This window comes from Coregonus lavaretus, assembly GCF_964263955.1.
Source record: "Coregonus lavaretus genome assembly, chromosome: 11".
Taxonomy (NCBI): Eukaryota; Metazoa; Chordata; class Actinopteri; order Salmoniformes; family Salmonidae; genus Coregonus; species Coregonus lavaretus.
Window position 1 is genome coordinate 11775637 of NC_139998.1, and position 19591 is coordinate 11795227.

The 19591-nt window shown below is 42.7% G+C and overlaps 1 protein-coding gene across 2 annotated transcripts; it reads left to right on the plus strand.

Annotated features, from left to right (window-relative positions):
* Window positions 1-15073, plus strand: LOC311137169 (BTB/POZ domain-containing protein kctd15-like). 2 transcript variants are annotated; one of them, XM_084171519.1, is made up of 5 exons: window positions 1-402; window positions 3834-4009; window positions 4709-4853; window positions 11407-11709; window positions 12873-15073. In XM_084171519.1, the coding sequence occupies exons 1-5, from the start codon at window positions 376-378 to the stop codon at window positions 13035-13037; spliced, it is 816 nt and encodes a 271-aa protein (XP_084027645.1). In that variant the 5' UTR covers window positions 1-375; the 3' UTR covers window positions 13038-15073. The 2 variants fall into 2 exon arrangements, with proteins under 2 accessions (XP_084027645.1, XP_084027646.1); XM_084171520.1 differs by lacking the exon at window positions 1-402 and adding an exon at window positions 465-687.
* The last annotated feature ends 4518 nt before the right edge of the window (window positions 15074-19591 follow it).

The window sequence follows — 19591 nt, forward strand, 5'->3', positions numbered from 1 at the left end:
AAACCGAACACTGCAACCCATGCAGCAGACCTGACTGCTCTCAGTTGGAATAAAACTGCGATGTTTTTGGTAAAATCAAATTGAGGTGTGAAATAAGAAACAGTGGATTTCATTTTCATATTGTACCGAGATGAGGCGAGAGAGAAAAGGCTGCTCTATTGTAACATAATCCTTGCCCTGCGGGCGTTTGAATAGCCCAGAGCAAGAATACTTCTAACCCTCTTCTTATTTAGAGACGGACTGGCTTTCTTCTCATAAAACTCGACGGTTTCATCATATCAGAAAAGGAAAGACCCGGACAAAGACGGATATACAGCAAACGACGACCACATTTGCATAAAACAGAGATAAAATTGGAAGGGAGAAGAGATTCCTATGTCTTCTCTATCCGTGTCCTCCCAGGTAAGGACGCAATTTAATTCGTTGGTAGTTTTTTGGGGGGGAGGGAGAACCTGTAGGCTAGTCTGTCTGACAAATTGAATCTTAAAGACACAGGGACTCTCTAAAATCCTTGCGTTGGTATAGATTTCCCGGGATTATCCCCAAAATCTTCAAAACATTTGGACTCCAAACGCCAAGAAAAACGAGCCGTCAGTGGATTGTGCCATATTAATTTTTAATATTTTAGCGAAACGCAGAATGGAAGCTTCACCGGAACGCATCTGATCTCCTAAAATGTTTGAAACGGTGGGTTCAATTTATTGAGATACTGTAGTTTCTATTCGATTCTAAATGCGGTAAAGGGGTCGATGGAACTCAGACGTTCCATTGACCAGATTGGTGCACATTCAACAAATCTGATCTAACAAAGTGGATATTCGTCAAATCCGACATGATTTATGTATTGTAACAGACCCACAATGTGGTTACTTAAATCAAATTCGCTGCATAACATTTAGTAGTCCCTTTTCAGGTTTAGAAGCTAGATGCTCTCCCGTTCGAATAAACTGGTTAGCATAGCTGGCATACATATATATATATATATATTAAACATTTTTAAATAGGTGGAGGTAGTCCTCGTATTTAAAGGTGCTACACATAGGATTTTAAAAATAATTTTGGCATTGTAATTTCAGAAAATGTCATTAATATATCTGGCGGTAATAGTGGAATGATAGTGTTTCATAGTATTATTTACCCGCCAGTGTTGTGATTGGCTGTGATATTCGCCTATAGATTTCTCCCGCTGGAGCAGCAGCTGTTGTCAAACTGGGAAAGCTGTTCTGACTTTGTGGCTGCGTTATCTAATGGTAATCCTGGTTGCTAAAATTGTACACTGACATTTTCTGAAATTACAATGCAAAAAATAAAATAAAATCCTATGTGTAGCACCTTTAACTGTAATGCAGTTGATTGGTGACTATGGCATGAACATGTGTTGGGGTTGACATCCATACAAACATTATACTCCGATTTTTACCTCAACATATTGTGAAATACACATATAAACAGTAGCCTAAACGTAGGCTAATTTTGCTGGAGAGCAATGAGGAGATTCGGATCTTTCCCCCATGGCCCTTTCCCCCACGCGTTTATGGCAATTCCATTGTTTTGGTCGAGTTCGATTTGACCTCTATACTGCATCTTGATTTAATTAATGTCTGGAATAATATGGTAAAGAATATGCAATTTCAAAATATGGGGGGAAAGTATGCAAGTGGTAAGTAAAGTACAGTCGTGATCAAAAGTTTTGACAATGACACAAATACTAATTTTCACAAAGTCTGCTGCCTCAGTTTTGATGATGGCAATTTGCATATACTCCAGAATGTCATGAAGAGTGATCAGATGAATTGCAATTAATTGCAAAGTCCCTCTTTACCATGAAAATGAACTTAATCCCCAAAAAACATTTCCACATCATTTCAGCCCTGCCACAAAAGGACCAACTGCCATCATGTCAGTGATTCTCTCGTTAACACAGGTGAGAGTGTTGACGAGGACAAGGCTGGAGATCACTCTGTCATGCTGATTGAGTTAGAATAACAGACTGGAAGCTTTAAAAGGAGGGTGGTGCTTGAAATCATTGTTCTTCCTCTGTTAACCATGGTTACCTGCAAGGAAACACTTGCCGTCATCATTGCTTTGCACAAAAAGGGCTTCACAGGCAAGGATATTGCTGCTAGTAAGATTGCACCTAAATCAACCATTTATCGGATCATCAAGAACTTCAAGGAGAGAGGTTCAATTGTTGTGAAGAAGGCGTCAGTGCGCCCAAGAAAGTCCAGCTGCGGGATCAGGGTACCACCAGTGCAGAGCTTGCTCAGGAATGGCAGCAGGCAGGTGTGAGTGCATCTGCACGCACAGTGAGGTGAAGACTTTTGGAGGATGGCCTGGTGTCAAGAAGGGCAGCAAAGAAGCCACTTCTCTCCAGGAAAAACATCAGGGACAGACTGATATTCTGCAAAAGGTACAGGGATTGGACTGCTGAGGACTGGGGTAAAGTCATTTTCTCTGATGAATCCCCTTTCCGATTGTTTGGGGCATCCAGAAAACACCTTGTCCGGAGAAGACAAGGTGAGCGCTACCATCAGTCCTGTGTCATGCCAACAGTAAAGCATCCTGAGACCATTCATGTGTGGGGTTGCTTCTCAGGCAAGGGAGTGGGCTCACTCTCAATTCTGCCTAAGAACACAGCAATGAATAAAGAATGGTACCAACACATCCTCCGAGAGCAACTTCTCCCAACCATCCAAGAACAGTTTGGTGACGACCAATGCCTTTTCCAGCATGATGGAGCACCTTGCCATAAGGCAAAAGTGATAACTAAGTGGCTCGGCGAACAAAACATCGACATTTTGGGTCCATGGCCAGGAAACTCCCCAGACCTTAATCCCATTGAGAACTTGTGGTCGATCCTCAAGAGGCGGGTGGACAAACAAAAACCCACAAATTCTGACAAACTCCAAGCATTGATTATGCAAGAATGGGCTGCCATCAGTCAGAATGTGGCCCATAAGTTAATTGACAGCATGCCAGGGCGGATTGCAGAGGTTTTGAAAAAGAAGGGTCAACACTGCAAATATTGACTCTTTGCATAAACTGAATGTAATTGTCAATAAAAGCCTTTGACACTTATGGAATGCTTGTAATTATTCTTCAGTAAACCATAGTAACATCTGACAAAAATATCTCATAACACTGAAGCAGCGAACTTTGTGAAGACCAATACTTGTGTCATTCTCAAAACCTTTGACCACGACTGTAGAATCTCTGCAATCATTTTTTTTCTCTTGGTTTTATAACCTGAAATGTGTTTTAAAAATACATTAATAATTGGATTTCGTAAAATACTGGTTTCTGACTATGCAGAGGAGGCAACACCCAGGAAATATAGTGAGGACTCTGTGTGCTCTGCTCAGCAGCCCCGGGCATCTTGCCCCTGGCAAAACACTGAATGAAGTTCACCTCCTGTTCACCTTTTTATGGTTCAAAGAACCTCTTTACAATGGAGAGACCTGGTGGGGGATGGTTGGTTGGTTTAATTAATCCAGAAGCTGCACTTGCCCAGTTCCCTGGGGTCATGAACACCCTCTGTTCACCCAATGTGGGCAACTTCAACTACTGTCTGCAGCTTATGAATATTGTATTCATGTTAATTGGGGAACGTTGAGGCTTATGTATCTCTCAAACAATTTGATTGGCTGCGAGCCAGAGTCTACACTACTGTATACTCTTACACCTAATTTGCTATCGCTTCATGTCATTACACAATCAGTAGCCTAACTTTAATGAAAAGTAGACATCACACTACTTTTCACTTTACTCATCTCAGGGCAGCTACAGTACACACTTCTATAACAAATACTATCTGTTTCCATGTGTTCCTGTAGGAGGGAAGGAGCATGTCCAGGATGTCCATGAGTCGTTCTCCAGTTTCTCCAATGAATGCCCAGGGCATCCCATCACCGGCCCAGCTGACTAAAGCCAACGCCCCGGTCCACATCGACGTGGGAGGACACATGTACACCAGCAGTCTGGGTACTCTCACCAAATACCCAGAGTCTAGGTAAGGGTATAAGGCCATGAAGCATAGTACCACCATGACAATGTGAATAATTTCCTCATGGAATATAATTCAATACTAACTTTTATCCTATGGAAAAAATGTCAGCTTCATGGATAGGTCTACTGACTGTGCATTATGACTGATACATTTTTCAATTACTTCTAGAAATCCACATAGCATCATGTTGAAACACAAGCAGCTTGGTATCCATGATAATTGGTTTGAGAGCAAGCAAATACAGAGAGAGAGAGCAGAGAGAGAAAAGAAAAGGCTCGATTTTAATTGCTTTTTTGGAAGACCGAGAGGGTGGAGAAGGCAGAGAGAAGGCTGAGCTGCCTGGAGATGTGAGGTGAGACTTCTGCTGGAAGAGTAGAGGACCACCTCAGGCAGAGAGGAGAATAATGTTGAGTACTGTGCAGTTGGCATCGATTTCGAGAGAGCGCGAGAGAGAGTGTTGTATTCAACCCAGTATGAGTACGTGATTCAGGAGACGTAGTAGACCCAATTTATTTTCTGTTCTAAAATAAACTTTGTCGCCCACTTCCTGCGTAAAATGTAGGCCTACATGACATACATCACTCTCAAGGAATGATCAGCTACACTAGAAACAATTTTTACAGTTCACTAAACATACTTCAAGTACTACTTGATTCATAGTATGAATCTAGAGCTCTCAACCATTCTTTCTCTGTTCTCCAGAATCAGTCGTCTGTTTAATGGAACAGAGCCCATTGTACTGGACAGCTTGAAGCAGCACTACTTCATCGACAGGGATGGAGATATATTCAGATACATCCTCAGCTTCCTCAGGACCTGCAAACTACTGCTCCCAGAGGACTTCAAGGTACAGGACACACTCCAGGAGGACAGCACTTTTCCAAAATAGCTCACAACTCACCAATAAAGTCAAATAGGCCTAATACATTACCTTACTTCTCACCCGAGCATAGTTCAACCAAACCACCTTTGTTACTTATGCATAAACCTGCCTGAGGCATGAAGACTTGTTTTATTTCTGAGCTAATGCCTAGGCTAACACAGTCTCTTAACCAGATAGTACACCTCATTTCCCAACCTTTTTTTACACATACAAACTTATACCCATTTCAGACAGCAGATGTGGTATTTTACCTGTAAAAATATAAGGCAATATTTATATGACCCCCTTTCAAACAGCCCCTTATTTACCACTTATTGGCAGGTATACCCCTTTTAATAATACAGTGTATTCAGAAAGTATTCAGACCCCTTGATTTTTTTCCAAATTGTTACTTTACAGCCTTATTCCAAAATGGATTAAATAGTTTTTTTTACTAATGAATCTAAACAAATGACAAAGCAAAAACAGGTTTTTAGTTTTTTTTGCAAAAAACTGATATCACATTTAAGTAAGTATTCAGACACTTTACTCAGTACTTTGTTGAAGCACCTTTGGCAGCGATTACAGCCTTGAGTCTTCTTGGGTATGACGCTACAAGCTTGGCACACCTGTATTTGGGGAGTTTCTCCCATTCTTCTCTGCAGATCTTCTCAAGCTCTGTCAGGTTGGTTGGGGAGCATGGCTGCACAGCTATTTTCAGGTCTCTCCAGAGATGTTCGATTGGGTTCAAGTCCGGGCTCTGGCTGGGCCACTCAAAGACATTCAGAGACTTGTCCCGAAGCCTCTCCTGTGTTGTCTTGGCTGTGTGCTTAGGGTCGTTGTCCTGTTGGAAGGTGAACCTTCGCCCCAGTCTGAGGTCCTGAGCACTCTGGAGCAGGTTTTCATCAAGGATCTCTCTGTACTTTCCTCCGTTCATCTTTCCCTCAATCCTGACTAGTCTCCCAGTCCCTGCCCCTGAAAAACATCCCCACAGCATGATGCTGCCACCACCATGCTTCACCGTAGGGATGGTGCCAGGTTTCCTCCAGACGTGACGCTTGGCATTCAGGCCAAAGAGTTCAATCTTGGTTTCATCAGACCAGATAATCTTGTTTCTCATGGTCTGAGTCCTTCAGGTGCCTTTTGGCAAACTCCAAGCGGGCTGTCATGTGCCTTTTTACTGAGTAGTGGCTTCCATCTGGCCACTCTACCATAAAGGCCTGATTGGTGGAGTGCTGCAGAGATGGTTGTCCTTCTGGAAGGTTCTCCCATCTCCACAGAGGAGCTCTGGAGCTCTGTCGACCTCATTACTTTTACGTTTTTGCTCTGACATGCACTGTCAACTGTGGGACCTTATATAGACAGGTGTGTGCCTTTTCCAAATCATGTCCAATCTGTTTAATTGACCACAGGTGGACTCCAATCAAGTTGTAGAAACATCTCAAGGATGATCAATGGAAACAGGATGCACCTGAGCTCAATTTTGAGTCTCATAGCAAAGGGTCTGAATACTTATGTAAATAAGGTATTTGTTTTTAATTTTTAATAAATTTGCAAACACTTCTAAAAACCTCTTAACTTTGTCATTATGGGGTATTGTGTGTAGAGTGAAGAGAAAAAATATTTAATACATTTTAGAATAAGACTGTAAAGTAACAATTTGTAAGTCGCTCTGGATAAGAGCGTCTGCTAAATGACGTAAATGTAACAAAATGTGGAAAAAGGGAAGGGGTCTGAATACTTTCTGAATGCACTGTATCAGTGGGTTAATGGCAAATTAGAAGGGGGGGGGGGGTGTTGTTAAACCATGGGGGCTGTTTGCAGTTCAAATTAGGGAGGTGTTAAAAAATGGAATCATTCATGAATTTACCTGCAAAAAAGCAGAGAACCATTCACACAAACCCAATACCTGTAGGGATGGTGCACGAATCATGACTAGGTCTTTAGGTGGCTTTTATTTCTACATGTTTTTTTTACCCCCTACCCATTTCAGATTTACAAAAAAGCTGCTATAAAAATGCAGGCATGGTAAATTAGTGGGTTTTGGTCTGTGTATGAAAGGGATAATAGTATCTCTCACAGTGATTTCAGGATGGTTATGCAAACCTGAACATGACCGTAAAGTCATACAAATTATCCTGCAGTACCCAGAAACACATTGTTATCTTCATAGTGTACCACTATAAGCACTCAGTGTGTGTAAACTGTGCAGGATTCGAACACATTAATCAGTTCTCCATTACGCCTTGGGCTCCTACATGGGTCAATTCTGCATGGCTGGAAGTAGGGACATTATGTTTTGCTAAATTGATGTGTGAGGGGGTTGTGTGTGTGTGTGTGTGTGTGTGTGGTGTATGAGAGTGTGTGCATATGTGTGTGTATCCCTCTCTGTCGTTAGTGTAGCTGTGTTATTCTGTCCTTTGCACAGGATGACTAAAGTGCCCTGCAGATAGAGCCCTCTTTTATAAAACACATCTATCCCTCGCTTCAAGCCTATGAAGGGAGGGGAGCTAAGGAGGCAGGCTTTGATACAGAGAGGAGCCTGAGGGGGTAGCAGCTCTGTGTCTGCCTGTTGTCAGAAGCAGTATGTTGTAAAGAAGCAGCTCTCGCGGTTTCACACCCAGTAATTATAAACAGAAGTTTCTGCTGTGTGTGTGTGTGTATGTGCTGCAACAGTTTCATAATATTGGGCATGCAAGGGGAAGATACAGGGGAGAGTGAGATGTACAGACATGTCTTCCCTTACAAAAGAAGATTGCCGTTAGAGTGCAGTATAACTGCAGTATGTTGCAAATACTGAGTCCAAAATACCAGTTGACTGCAGTTACTGCACTTTTACAGCAGTTTTAAAACTGCAATCTTTTTTTTTGTGTAGAGGTAAACATTTGGTATTAATAAATCCATCACATTCATTCAACAGAAGTAAATACTTATGTACTGCATCTGAATGCAATTTGTATGAGTTGTAATTGTTGTATTAATTTCCGTTTATTTGTGTGTGTCCCAGGGTTTCCGTTAGGAAAATGTGTTGCCGAACATTTGACCGGCAACATTTGAATTTACCGGACTCATATGCATAGGGCGCTTAACCTGATTAGGGCGTCCACCCACGTTGCTCTGAATAACAGAAATCACATTTAAAATATGGTAATTCATATTAACAGAACATGCAAGTCGAGGATGCAACGATGTGCACTTTGAACATGTTAGAATAACTGTCCACATGTACTTCTCCTCAGCCAACACAACGAGTAACGAACAGAAAAATCACTAGCCTATGTCAATCTACTATAGTAGAAAAGTTTAGGCTACCTATCTTTGGTCAGCTGGTCGATAAATTAATATCCTATTCTAAACACTGTGGGCCAGTTGTGGGAAGATGGATCCCAAATTCATACAACCAGTAGGCCTATGCTACATTTAAAAAGCAATGAGTCTGATGCTACAGATCAGAACATTAAGCTTAAAATGTTGTTGAACTATTATTTGTACACATTATAAGCGCAGCAATGCGCACAAGGCAGTAGGCTACGAACGAATGTTCGTTCTATAACGCAATTAGCGGGAAAACACCTTTTTGACAAAAGGGCACTGTATATGTGAGCAGTTTCATGTGACAGAGTTGAAAATATCTGTTAGAAATTTAGAACGAGGGGATCTAATAGGATACTTTGAAGCAAGGTAAGACATGCCTCAATTGTTTGAAAACTGAACGTTTTAATACATATAAGTATATGTTTTCAAAATGCATACTGCCTCCAGCTCATTGCAAAGAGGTGTGTGACGCACTGATGAAGCCTGCCTTCCGTTGCTGGTTGATGCCGCGTTCAAAACAACTGGGAATGCGTACATCTGAGAAAAAACAAGCTCAGACTGGGAAAAATCGTTTTGAACGGTCATCCAACTCGGACAATTGGGCTAAGGGGTACAATATCACATTACACAAGGACCTTAAAGGGCATACACACATTTATAATTCTAACAGCTTTTTTGTTGGTAGAGTATTACATTGATAAAAAATATAGTTCAATTTCTTTTGTAAGGTAGAAGATGTGTTTTGTTTGTACATTTTACATTTCTGAATATGACATTTGGCCAAAAGAATAAGGAAATTAATTACATAAAATTGCTTCAACTTATTTCTATTGTAGGTAAAGAATCCAAGCAGTACATCTCTCCATAATAGTGTAAAATCTTCATAAATGTGTTCAATTATACATCTGCTGATGTCTTGCCACAGATTCCTTACATGAATACAATGCCAAAAAAGATGCAACACCGTTTCTGGGTGGTCATTACAAAAGGTACAATTTGAATGTATGTTTTTATTTTAAACTTCTTCATATAGTGGTTGGCAGGATCATTTTTATGAATAATTTAAAAAGAAACTTCCTTAATTTTGTTAAGTATGTGTGTGGCAACATCCAACTTTTCCCCCAACAGATATTGTCAATAAAAACATTACAAAAAGGATTTCTTCTAGAGCTCCAACTTCCCGATCTGAAGATCACTGACGTCATGAGTTCCCAATTATCTTGAAAGTAGCACAAGATGCTGTAGCAGCAGCTCCTGCACTGTCTGACCGATTTTCTGCTCACAGGCTCTGTATCTGTTTACTGTACGCGTGTGATAAGATACATAACGAATATATTGTACACAGACGCCAATTTAATTCCACGAAATTATGCAAATTAACCTATAGCCCGATAAGCATGACCAGTCAATGTTTCCATTGACTGGTATTTCCATCAATGAATTTTTGTAATCTTCTCCTGGACAATTGGTGGCGCCAATTGTATTTATCCGACAAAAAACAGCTATTACCAGCTAATGGAAACCCTGGTGTGTCCATGCATTCATTTGTGTTTGTGTACGCATTCTTGCGTATGTGTGTTCTTCTGGGTATACAGTGGGGAAAAAAAGTATTTAGTCAGCCACCAATTGTGCAAGTTCTCCCACTTAAAAAGATGAGAGAGGCCTGTAATTTTCATCATAGGTACACGTCAACTATGACAGACAAAATGAGAAAAAAACATCCAGAAAATCACATTGTAGGATTTTTTATGAATTTCTTTGCAAATTATGGTGGAAAATAAGTATTTGGTCACCTACAAACAAGCAAGATTTCTGGCTCTCACAGACCTGTAACTTCTTCTTTAAGAGGCTCCTCTGTCCTCCACTCGTTACCTGTATTAATGGCACCTGTTTGAACTTGTTATCAGTATAAAAGACACCTGTCCACAACCTCAAACAGTCACACTTCAAACTCCACTATGGCCAAGACCAAAGAGCTGTCAAAGGACACCAGAAACAAAATTGTAGACCTGCACCAGGCTGGGAAGACTGAATCTGCAATAGGTAAGCAGCTTGGTTTGAAGAAATCAACTGTGGGAGCAATTATTAGGAAATGGAAGACATACAAGACCACTGATAATCTCCCTCGATCAGGGGCTCCACGCAAGATCTCACCCTGTGGGGTCAAAATGATCACAAGAACGGTGAGCAAAAATCCCAGAACCACACGGGGGGACCTAGTGAATGACCTGCAGAGAGCTGGGACCAAAGTAACAAAGCCTACCATCAGTAACACACTACGCCGCCAGGGACTCAAATCCTGCAGTGCCAGACGTGTCCCCCTGCTTAAGCCAGTACATGTCCAGGCCCGTCTGAAGTTTGCTAGAGTGAATTTGGATGATCCAGAAGAGGATTGGGAGAATGTCATATGGTCAGATGAAACCAAAATATAACTTTTTGGTAAAAACTCAACTCGTCGTGTTTGGAGGACAAATAATGCTAGGTTGCATCCAAAGAACACCATACCTACTGTGAAGCATGGGGATGGAAACATCATGCTTTGGGGCTGTTTTTCTGCAAAGGGACCAGGACGACTGATCCGTGTAAAGGAAATAATGAATGGGGCCATGTATCGTGAGATTTTGAGTGAAAACCTCCTTCCATCAGCAAGGGCATTGAAGATGAAACGTGGCTGGGTCTTTCAGCATGACAATGATCCCAAACACACCGCCCGGGCAATGAAGGAGTGGCTTCGTAAGAAGCATTTCAAGGTCCTGGAGTGGCCTAGCCAGTCTCCAGATCTCAACCCCATAGAAAATCTTTGGAGGGAGTTGAAAGTCCGTGTTGCCCAGCGACAGCCCCAAAACATCACTGCTCTAGAGGAGATCTGCATGGAGCAATGGGCCAAAATACCAGCAACAGTGTGTGAAAACCTTGTGAAGACATACAGAAAACATTTGACCTGTGTCATTGCCAACAAAGGGTATATAACAAAGTATTGAGAAACTTTTGTTATTGACCAAATACTTATTTTCCACCATAATTTGCAAATAAATTCATAAAAAATCCTACAATGTGATTTTCTGGATTTTTTTCCTCATTTTGTCTGTCATAGTTGACGTGTACCTATGATGAAAATTACAGGCCTCATCTTTTTAAGTGGGAGAACTTGCACAATTGGTGGCTGACTAAATACTTTTTTTCCCCACTGTATATCCTTGCTTATGTGTTTCTACTATGACAGGACTTTCCCCAGCTATACGAGGAGGCTCGCTACTACCAGCTGACACCCATGGTCCGCGAGCTGGAGCGCTGGCAGACGGAGCAGGAGGGCCAGAAGAGACTGCCCTGCGAGTGCCTGGTGGTCCGAGTGACCCCTGACCTGGGGGAGAGGATCGCCCTCAGCGGGGGGAAGGTGCTCATCGAGGAGATCTTCCCCGAGACTGGAGACGTCATGTGTAACTCTGTGAACGCCGGCTGGAACCAGGACCCCACGCATGTTATTAGATTCCCGCTCAACGGCTACTGCAGGCTCAACTCAGTTCAGGTACAGACGGTGATATAGTTGTAGTTCTATAGGACAATTCTGTTCTGATGTGGATTCAGGTGAATGCCACTGAGGATACCAAAGATTAGGAATAACTTCCTAATATTGAGTTGCACCCTCCACCTTTTGCCTTCGGAACAGCCTCAATTTGTCGGGGCATGGGACTCTACAAGGTGTCGAAAGCGTTCCACAGGGATGCTGGCCCATGTTGACTCCAATGCTTCCAATAGTTGGCTGGATGTCCTTTGGGTGGTGGACCATTCTTGATACACACGGGAAACTGTTGAGCGTGAAAAACCCAGCAGTGTTGAAGTTCTTGACACAAAACCGGTGTTCCTGGCACCTACTACCGTACCCCGTTCAAAGGCACTTACATATTTTTTGTCTTGCCCATTCACCCTCTGAATGGCACACATACACAATCCATGTCTCAATTGTCTCAAGGCTTAAAAATCCTTTAACCAGTCTCCTCCCCTTCATCTACGCTGATTGAAGTGGATTTAACAAGTTACATCAATAAGGGATCATAGCTTTCCCCTGCTTTCACCTAGTCAGTCTTAATGTTTTGTGTACACTGCAGAGCAGATGAGGTCATCCAGTAATGCTGAAGACTCAAAGTAAACTAACATGACAGACAGACTCACTAAAGTTACTTTGTAAACCCCGTTTTTAATTCTTAAGTTCTTCTTAATAGGCTCAACTCAGTGCAGATGCAGTGATGTAGTTATAGGTCAACTCTGTTCTTATGTGGCTCATGGTCAACTCTGTTATACATACTTTTGGTCATGTAGTGTATGTGGACACCTGCTCGTCGAACATCTCATTCCAAAATCATGGGCAATGATATGGAGTTGGTCCACCTTTTGCTGCTATGACTTGTTGGAAAGGTGGCGTCATATGACTGCCATGTTGAAAGTCACTGAGCTCTTCAGTAAGGCCATTCTACTGCCAATGTTTGTCTATGGAGATTGCATGGTGGTGTGCTCTATTTTATACACCTGTCAGCAACGGGTGTGGCTGAAATGGCAGCATCCACTAATTTGAAGGAGTGTACACATTTTTTGTATATATAGTGTTTAAGGAAGAGGGTATAACAATAGCGTACTCGGCACTATAACTTATGTCAAATGTCTAAAGCCCCTGTCTGTCTGTCTGTCCTGCAGGTTCTGGAGAGGTTGTTCCAGAAGGGATTCAGCGTGACGGCGTCATGTGGCGGCGGAGTTGACTCCTCCCAGTTCAGCGAGTACGTCCTGTGTCGCAAGCTCTACAGGGGTCAGTCCATCGGCACCACCACCACCATCCACATCAAACAGGAGCCTCTGGACTAGGTTGGGAGGAACAGAGGGATCCGTGAGAGATATCCAACACGTCCGGTGCTCATTTTCGAGTCCCATCTACACAACTTTAACAGTGAAAAACACACAAGGACTCTTCATGCTTGGGAATATCATGTGCCAGTGGCAATGTAGACTGGACAAGCAAGATGTGAGAAGGTTGTGATTCTCTATTTCATAGACACTACAGGGATCCTCTGAAACTAGTCTGTCCGAGGTGAGCTCATTAGCTCTGTTTGTATGGAACTCTTACGGCTGCCATTTCAACGGTCAGTCACCTCTGGGCTGTTGACAACTAGTAATATGGTGCTCAGATCCAGCTTAGGTTTAACTGGGGACTCTGTTCAAGCCTGAGGATGGGTCTACTGGTATGACAGATGACCTCCGCTTCAGAGACATTATGGCTGCGTTTACACAGGCAGCCCAATTCTGATCTTTTGTCCAATGATTGGCATGTCCTGCCCTGCCACAGGAAGAACAGAACATGTCTGTATTTGCCTAATTTCTTGACTTCCTACCCAAGACACTGGTCAGTCTGAATATGTCATATACTGTAATGTGTAGGTATTTGTTCAATGAAATGTCAAATGGACAATTTGGGGTTTCCAATTTCTATATATAAACTCAGCAAAAAAAGAAACGTCCCTTTTTCAGGACCCTGTCTTTCAAAGATAATTTGTAAAAATCCAAATAACTTCACAGATCTTCATTGTAAAGGGTTTAAACACTGTTTCCCATGCTTGTTCAATGAACCATAAACAATTAATGAACATGCACCTGTGGAACGGTCGTTAAGACACTAACAGCTTACAGACGGTAGGCAATTAAGGTCACAGTTATGAAAACTTAGGACACTAAAGAGGCCTTTCTACTGACTCTGAAAAACACCAAAAGAAAGATGCCCAGGGTCCCTACTCATCTGCGTGAATGTCCCTTAGGCATGCTGCAAGGAGGCATGAGGACTGCAGATGTGGCCAGGGCAATAAATTGCAATGTCCGTACTGTGAGACGCGCTACAGGGAGACAGGACGGACAGCTGATCGTCCTCGCAGTGGCAGACCACGTGTAACAACACCTGCACAGGATCGGTACATCCGAACATGACACCTGCGGGACAGGTACAGGATGGCAACAACTGCCCGAGTTACACCAGGAACGCACAATCCCTCCATCAGTGCTCAGACTGTCCGCAATAGGCTGAGAGAGGCTGGACTGAGGGCTTGTAGGTGATGTCCTCACCAGACATCACCGGCAACAACGTCGCCTATGGGCACAAACCCACCGTTGCTGGACCAGACAGGACTTTCAAAAAGTGCTCTTCAATGACGAGTCGCGGTTTTGTCTCACCAGGGGTGATGGTCGGATTCGCGTTTAACGTCGAAGGAATGAGCGTTACACCGAGGCCTGTACTCTGGAGCGGGATCAATTTAGAGGTGGAGGGTCTATCATGGTCTGGGGTGGTGTGTCACAGCATCATCGGACTGAGCATGTTGTCATTGCAGGCAATCTCAACGCTGTGCGTTACAGGGAAGACATCCTCCTCCCTCATGTGGTACCCTTCCTGCAGGCTCATCCTGACATGACCCTCCAGCATGACAATGCCACCAGCCATACTGCTCGTTCTGTGCATGATTTCCTGCAAGACAGGAATGTCAGTGTTCTGCCATGGCCAGTGAAGAGCCCGGATCTCAATCCCATTGGGACCTGTTGGATCGGAGGGTGAGGGCTAGGGCCATTCCCCCCAGAAATGTCTGGGAACTTGCAGGTGCCTTGGTGGAAGAGTGGGGTAACATCTCACAGCAAGAACTGGCAAATCTGGTGCAGTCCATGAGGAGATGCACAGCAGTACTTAATGCAGCTGGTGGCCACAACAGATACTGACTGTTACCCCCCCAGGGACACATTATTCAATTTCTGTTAGTCACATTTCTGTGGAACTTGTTCAGTTTATGTCTGTTGTTGAATCTTGTTATGTTCATACAAATATTTACACATGTTAAGTTTGCTGAAAATAAATGCAGTTGACAGTGAGAGGACGTTACTTTTTTTGCTGAGTTTATATAAATACAGTACCAGTCAAAAGTTTGGACACACCTACTCATTCAAGGGTTTTTCTTTATTTTTTACTATTTTCTACTTTGTAGAATAATAGTTTAGACAAACTATGAAATAACACATATGGAATCATAGTAACCAAAGTGTTAAACAAATCAAAATATATTTTATATTTGAGATTCTTCAAATAGCCACCCTTTGCCTTGATGACAGCTTTGTACACTCTTGGCATTCCCTCAACCAGCTTCACCTGGAATGATTTTCCAACAGTCTTGAAGGAGTTCCGACATATGCTGAGCACTTGTTGGCTGCTTTTCCTTCACTCTGCGGTCCGACTCATCCCAAACCATCTCAATTGGGTGAAGGTCGGGGGATTGTGGAGGCCAGGTCATCTGATGCAGCACTCCATCACTCTCCTTCTTGGTAAAATAACCCTTACACAGCCTGGAGGTGTGTGGGTCATTGTCCTGTTGAAAAACAAATGATAGTCCCACTAAGCCCAAACCAGATGGGAAGGTGTATCACTGCTGTGGTAGCCATGCTGGTTAAGTGTGCCTTGAATTCTAAATAACTCACTGACAGTGTCACCAGCAAAGCACCCCCACACCATATTACATTTTAGTCATTTAGCAGACACTCTTATCCAGAGCGACTTACAGTTAGTGAATATTTTTTTTTTTTTATACTGGCCCCCCGTGGGAATCAAACCCACAACCCTGGCGTTGCAAACGCCATGCTCTATCAACTGAGCTACATCCCTGCCGGCCATTCCCTCCCCAACCCTGAGCCAATTGTGCGCCGCCCATGAGTCTCCCGGTCGCGGCCGGCTGCGACAGAGCCTGGATTCGAACCAGGATCTCTAGTGGCACAGTTAGCACTGCGATGCAGTGCCTTAGACCACTGCGCCACTCAGGAGTACATATAACCCATATAACACCTCCTCCTCTATGCTTTACGGTGGGAAATACACATGTGGAGATGATCCGTTCACTCATACCGCGTCTCACAAAGACACGGAGGTTTGAACCAAAAATCTCAAATTTGCACTCCAGACCAAAGGACACATTTCCACGGGTCTAATGTCCATTGCTCTTGTTTCTTGGCCCAAGCAGGTCTCTTCTTATTGGTGTCCTTTAGTAGTGGGTTCTTTGCAGCAATTCGACCATGAAGGCCTGATTCACACAGTCTCCTATGAACAGTTGATGTTGAGATGTGTCTGTTACTTGAACTCTGTGAAGCATTTATTTGGGCTGCAATTTCTGAGGCTGGTAACTCTAATGAACTTATCCTCTGCAGCAGAGGTAACTCTGGGTCTTCCATTCCTGTGGCGGTCCTCATGAGAGCCAGTTTCATCATAGCGCTTGATGGTTTTTGCGACTGCACTTGTTCAACGTTCTTGAAATGTTCCGTATTGACTGAACTTCATGTCTTAAAGTAATAATTTCTCTTTGCTTATTTGAGCTGTTCTTGCCATAATATGGACTTGGTCTTTTACCAAATAGGGCTGTCTTCTGTATACCTTGTCACAACACAACTGATTGGCTCAAACGCATTAAGAAGGAAAGAAATTCCACAAATTAACTTTTAAGAAGGCACACCTGTTAATTGAAATGCATTATTACCTCATGAAGCTGGTTGAGAGAATGCCAAGAGTGTGCAAAGCTGTCATCAAGGAAATGGGTGGCTATTTTAAGAATCTAAAATATATTTTGATTTGTGTAACACTTTTTTGGTTACTACATGATTCCATATGTGTTATTTCATAGTTTTGATGTCTTCACTATTATTCTATAAAGTTAAAACATTTAAAATAAAGAAAAATAATTGAATGAGTAGCTGTGTCCAAACCTTTGACTGGCAGTGTATGTGTGTGTATATATATATATACAGTGAGGGAAAAAAGTATTTGATCCCCTGCTGATTTTGTACATTTGCCCACTGACAAAGAAATGATCAGTCTATAATTTTAATGGTAGGTTTATTTGAACAGTGAGAGACAGAATAACAACAAAAAAATCCAGAAAAACACATGTCAAAAATGTGCAATTGCCTTGGCCGTGTGTTTTGGGTCATTGTCATGCTGGAATACCCAGCCACGACCCATTTTGAATGCCCTGGCTGAGGGAAGGAGGTTCTCACCCAAGATTTGACGGTACATGGCCCCGTCCATCGTCCCTTTGATGCGGTGAAGTTGTCCTGTCCCCTTAGCAGAAAAACACCCCCAAAGCATAATGTATCCACCTCCATGTTTGATGGTGGGGATGGTGTTTTTGGGGTCATAGGCAGCATTCCTCCTCCTCCAAACACGGCGAGTTGAGTTGATGCCAAAGAGCTCGATTTGGGTCTCATCTGACCACAACACGTTCACCCAGTTCTCCTCTGAATCATTCAGATGTTCATTGGCAAACTTCAGACGACCCTGTATATGTGCTTTCTTGAGCAGGGGGTCCTTGCGGGCGCTGCAGGATTTCAGTCCTTCAGGGCGTAGTGTGTTACCAATTTGGAAAGTATTCAGACACCTTGACCTTTTACACATTTTGTTATGTTAGCCTTATTCTAAAATGTATAAAAAATAAATATATATAAAATAAAAATAAATCAGCATTCTACACACAATACCCCATTTAGACATTTTTGCACATTTATTAAAAGTATTCAGACCCTTTGCTATGAGACTCGAAATTGAGCTCAGGTGCATCCTGTTTCCATTGATCATCCTTGAGATGTTTCAACACCTGTGGTAAATTCAATTGATTGGACATGATTTGGAAAGGCACACACCTGTCTATATAAGGTCCCACAGTTGACAGTGCATGTCAGAGCAAAAACGTAAATGTAATGAGTTCGAAGGAATTGTCCGTAAAGCTCCGAGACAGGCTTGTGTCGAGGCACAGATCGGTGGAAGGGTACCAAAAAAATTCTGCAGCATTTAAGGTCCCCAAGAACACAGTGGCCTCCATCATTCTTAAATGGAAGAAGTTTGGAACCACCAAGACTCTTCCTAGAGCTGGCCGCCCGGCCAAACTGAGCAATCGGGGGAGAAGGGTCTTGGTCAGGGAAGTGACCAAGGACCCGATGATCACTCTGACAGAGCTCTAGAGTTCCTCTGTGGAGATGGGAGAACCTTCCAGAAGGACAACAATCTCTGCAGCACTCCACCAATCAGGCCTTTATGGTAGAGTGGCCAGACGGAAGCCACTCCTCAGTAAAAGGCACATGACAGCCCGCTTGGAGTTTGTCAAAAGGCACATAAAGACTCTCAGACCATGAGAAACAAGATTCTCTGGTCTGACGAAACCAAGATTGAACTCTTTGGCCTGAATGCCAAGCGTCACGTCTGGAGGAAACCTGACACCATCCCTACGGTGAAGCATGGTGGTGGCAGCATCATGCTGTGTGTAAGTTTTTCAGTGGCAGGGACTGGGAGACTAGTCAGGATTGAGGCAAAGATTAACAGAGCAAAGAGATCCTTGATGAAAACCTGCTCCAGAGCGCTCAGGACCTCAGACTGGGGCGAAGGTTCACCTTCCAACAGGACAACGACCCTAAGCACACAGCCAAGACAACTATAGGAGTGACTTCGGGACAAGTCTCTGAATATCCTTGAGTGGCCCAGCCAGAGCCCGGACTTGAACCTGATCGCACTTCTCTGGAGAGACCTGAAAGTAGCTGTGCAGCAATGCTCCCCATCCAACCTGACAGAGCTTGAGAGGATCTGCAGAGAAGAATGGGAGAAACTCCCCAAATACAAGTGTGCCAAGCTTGTAGCGTCATACCCAAGAAGACTCAAGGCTGTAATCACTGCCAAAGATGCTTCAACTAAGTACTGAGTAAAGGGTCTGAATACTTACGTAAATGTGATATTTCCGTTTTGTATTTTTAATAAGTTAGATTTTTTTGCTTTGTCATTATGGGGTATTGTGTGTAGATTGAGGGGGAAAAGCTATTTAATCAATTTTAGAATAAGGCTGTAACATAACAAAATGTGGAAAAAGTCAAAGGGTCTGAATACTTTCCGAAGGCACTGTATACAACTTTCCTGACAAATACATTTTCATGATGTGAAAACTGGGATTTTGAATGTGTTAATATGGTGCACATTTCACAGATTTGTATAACTGCAATTTCAATTAATATTTAAGGTATGTGTTTGCTTACTGTGAGTCAATCTTTTTTCATTTGTATAGCTGTATTGATAAAAATAACTGTTTTTGTTGGGAGATTTTGGTTCTGCGTTGCAGAGATTAATAAAACTGCAATAAGCCAAACTCAACTTGACACACATAGTGCATTCGGGAAGTATTCAGACCCCTTGACCTGTTTTCGTTTTGTTATGGGGTATTGTGTGTAGATTGATGAGGAAAAACATTTATTTTATCAATTTCAGAATAAGACTAACGTAACAAAATGTGGAAAAAGTCAAGGGGTCTGAATACTTTCAAAATGCACCGTACCATCAAATAAATCAGGCTATTTGTACTTCTTTTCAGTCA

Excerpts from the sequence above, each read along its gene's own strand:
- LOC311137169 (XM_084171519.1), top strand. The coding sequence starts at position 376 with ATGTCTTCTCTATCCGTGTCCTCCCAG. Across the intron at positions 403-3,833 it reads CTCTATCCGTGTCCTCCCAG|GAGGGAAGGAGCATGTCCAG; the intron begins GTAAGGACGCAA and ends GTGTTCCTGTAG. Across the intron at positions 4,854-11,406 it reads TGCTCCCAGAGGACTTCAAG|GACTTTCCCCAGCTATACGA; the intron begins GTACAGGACACA and ends CTACTATGACAG.